The 1,231-nt window shown below is 38.9% G+C and overlaps 1 protein-coding gene across 1 annotated transcript; it reads left to right on the top strand.

Annotated features, from left to right (window-relative positions):
- The first annotated feature begins 245 nt into the window (after positions 1–245).
- On the top strand, positions 246–641 carry LOC136137344 (torsin-1A-interacting protein 2). The gene has a single exon (XM_065895743.1). It carries the CDS (start codon positions 246–248, stop codon positions 639–641), a length of 396 nt encoding a protein of 131 aa, XP_065751815.1.
- The last annotated feature ends 590 nt before the right edge of the window (positions 642–1,231 follow it).

Here is a 1,231-nt window from a genome sequence, read left to right as displayed (position 1 = left end):
AATAACATAGACTGGATCAGTCCCTGAGTTCAGAGACTGGGTTGCAAGTGAGTGAAAAATAGACAACGAAATCTTGAAGAATTGCACGGAGGTGCAAGCCACATTTTACCCTCTCCAAGTAATGGTGGTTGGACTGAGAAAGTGCTAAACCAAACCTGTAATAGGACTGGTTGTTTGGGTGTCTCTTTTTATCATTGTTGCCTCTTACAGTTACATTGCTTTCTGTGTTGTCTCTCTAGGTCCCAATGTTCTCAGATAATTCACATTGCCCTGACTGTGGACAGCAATGGTTCCCTAGTTTAGAACTAGGCCATTGGTTGTACCAAACTGAACTGGTTGAGAATGAATGTTACCAAGTATTCTTAGACCGTATTAACAGAGCTGATTATTGCCCTGAGTGTTATCCTGATAATCCTGCTAATAGAAGCCTTGTTCTTCCTTGGTCTTTCCCACTTGAGTGGGCTCCCCAGAATCTTACCAGGTGGACCTTTGAAAAAGCTTGCCACCCATTTCTTCTGGGTCCTCCACTGGTTAGAAAAAGGATACATGACTCTAGAGTTGCTGGTTTTAACCCTGCATTACAGTTAATCCTGACCAGAACAGATAAAACCTTGAACAAAAAACTTGGCCAAAGCAAATAACTTCTGAAACAGTCAAAATCATGGAGACTCTAGAGGGTTTTGTACTAGTAGCCCAAGGAAGATGGAAAAATGACTCCTTTCTATATCTGATCCAGACTGTCACTACTCTGGGAAACTGCTTAAATTGTTGGATCTGCTTCCAGGGTCTGTGCATCTCTTCTTCAGCATGAATTTAATCAGTATTCCAAGCCAGATTGTTCATCTAGAACCTGACTATTCCATATTTCCTATGTTTTGGAATTAGCTTACTCCTAAAAATCTCCACAGCCTAATTATTGACGTTATTATGACATGGTAGTCCTGGAGGAGAAGCCCCATACTGTGTGTACTTTCATTATATTCTAGTGAAAACTTTTCTGGGAAAGCATCCTTGTAGCTGAATTCTAGATTATTCCAGTAAAACAACTAGACATTTTAATAATGAACTATATTGTTCTAAATTCCACCTCTTAAATATTAATCAGTGATAATTATATATATATAAAATTTATTCATATATAACCGTTTATTCATCATTGGCTCTATTTAGCTCATCCTCAGTGTGGCTATGACGTTATCCATAACTGGTCACTGTCAGAGGAATCACATTC

The sequence above is a fragment of the Phocoena phocoena genome, chromosome 1 (genome assembly GCF_963924675.1).
Source record: "Phocoena phocoena chromosome 1, mPhoPho1.1, whole genome shotgun sequence".
In the NCBI taxonomy this organism is placed as follows: domain Eukaryota; kingdom Metazoa; phylum Chordata; class Mammalia; order Artiodactyla; family Phocoenidae; genus Phocoena; species Phocoena phocoena.
This window is presented reverse-complemented; position numbering and strand designations above follow the sequence as displayed.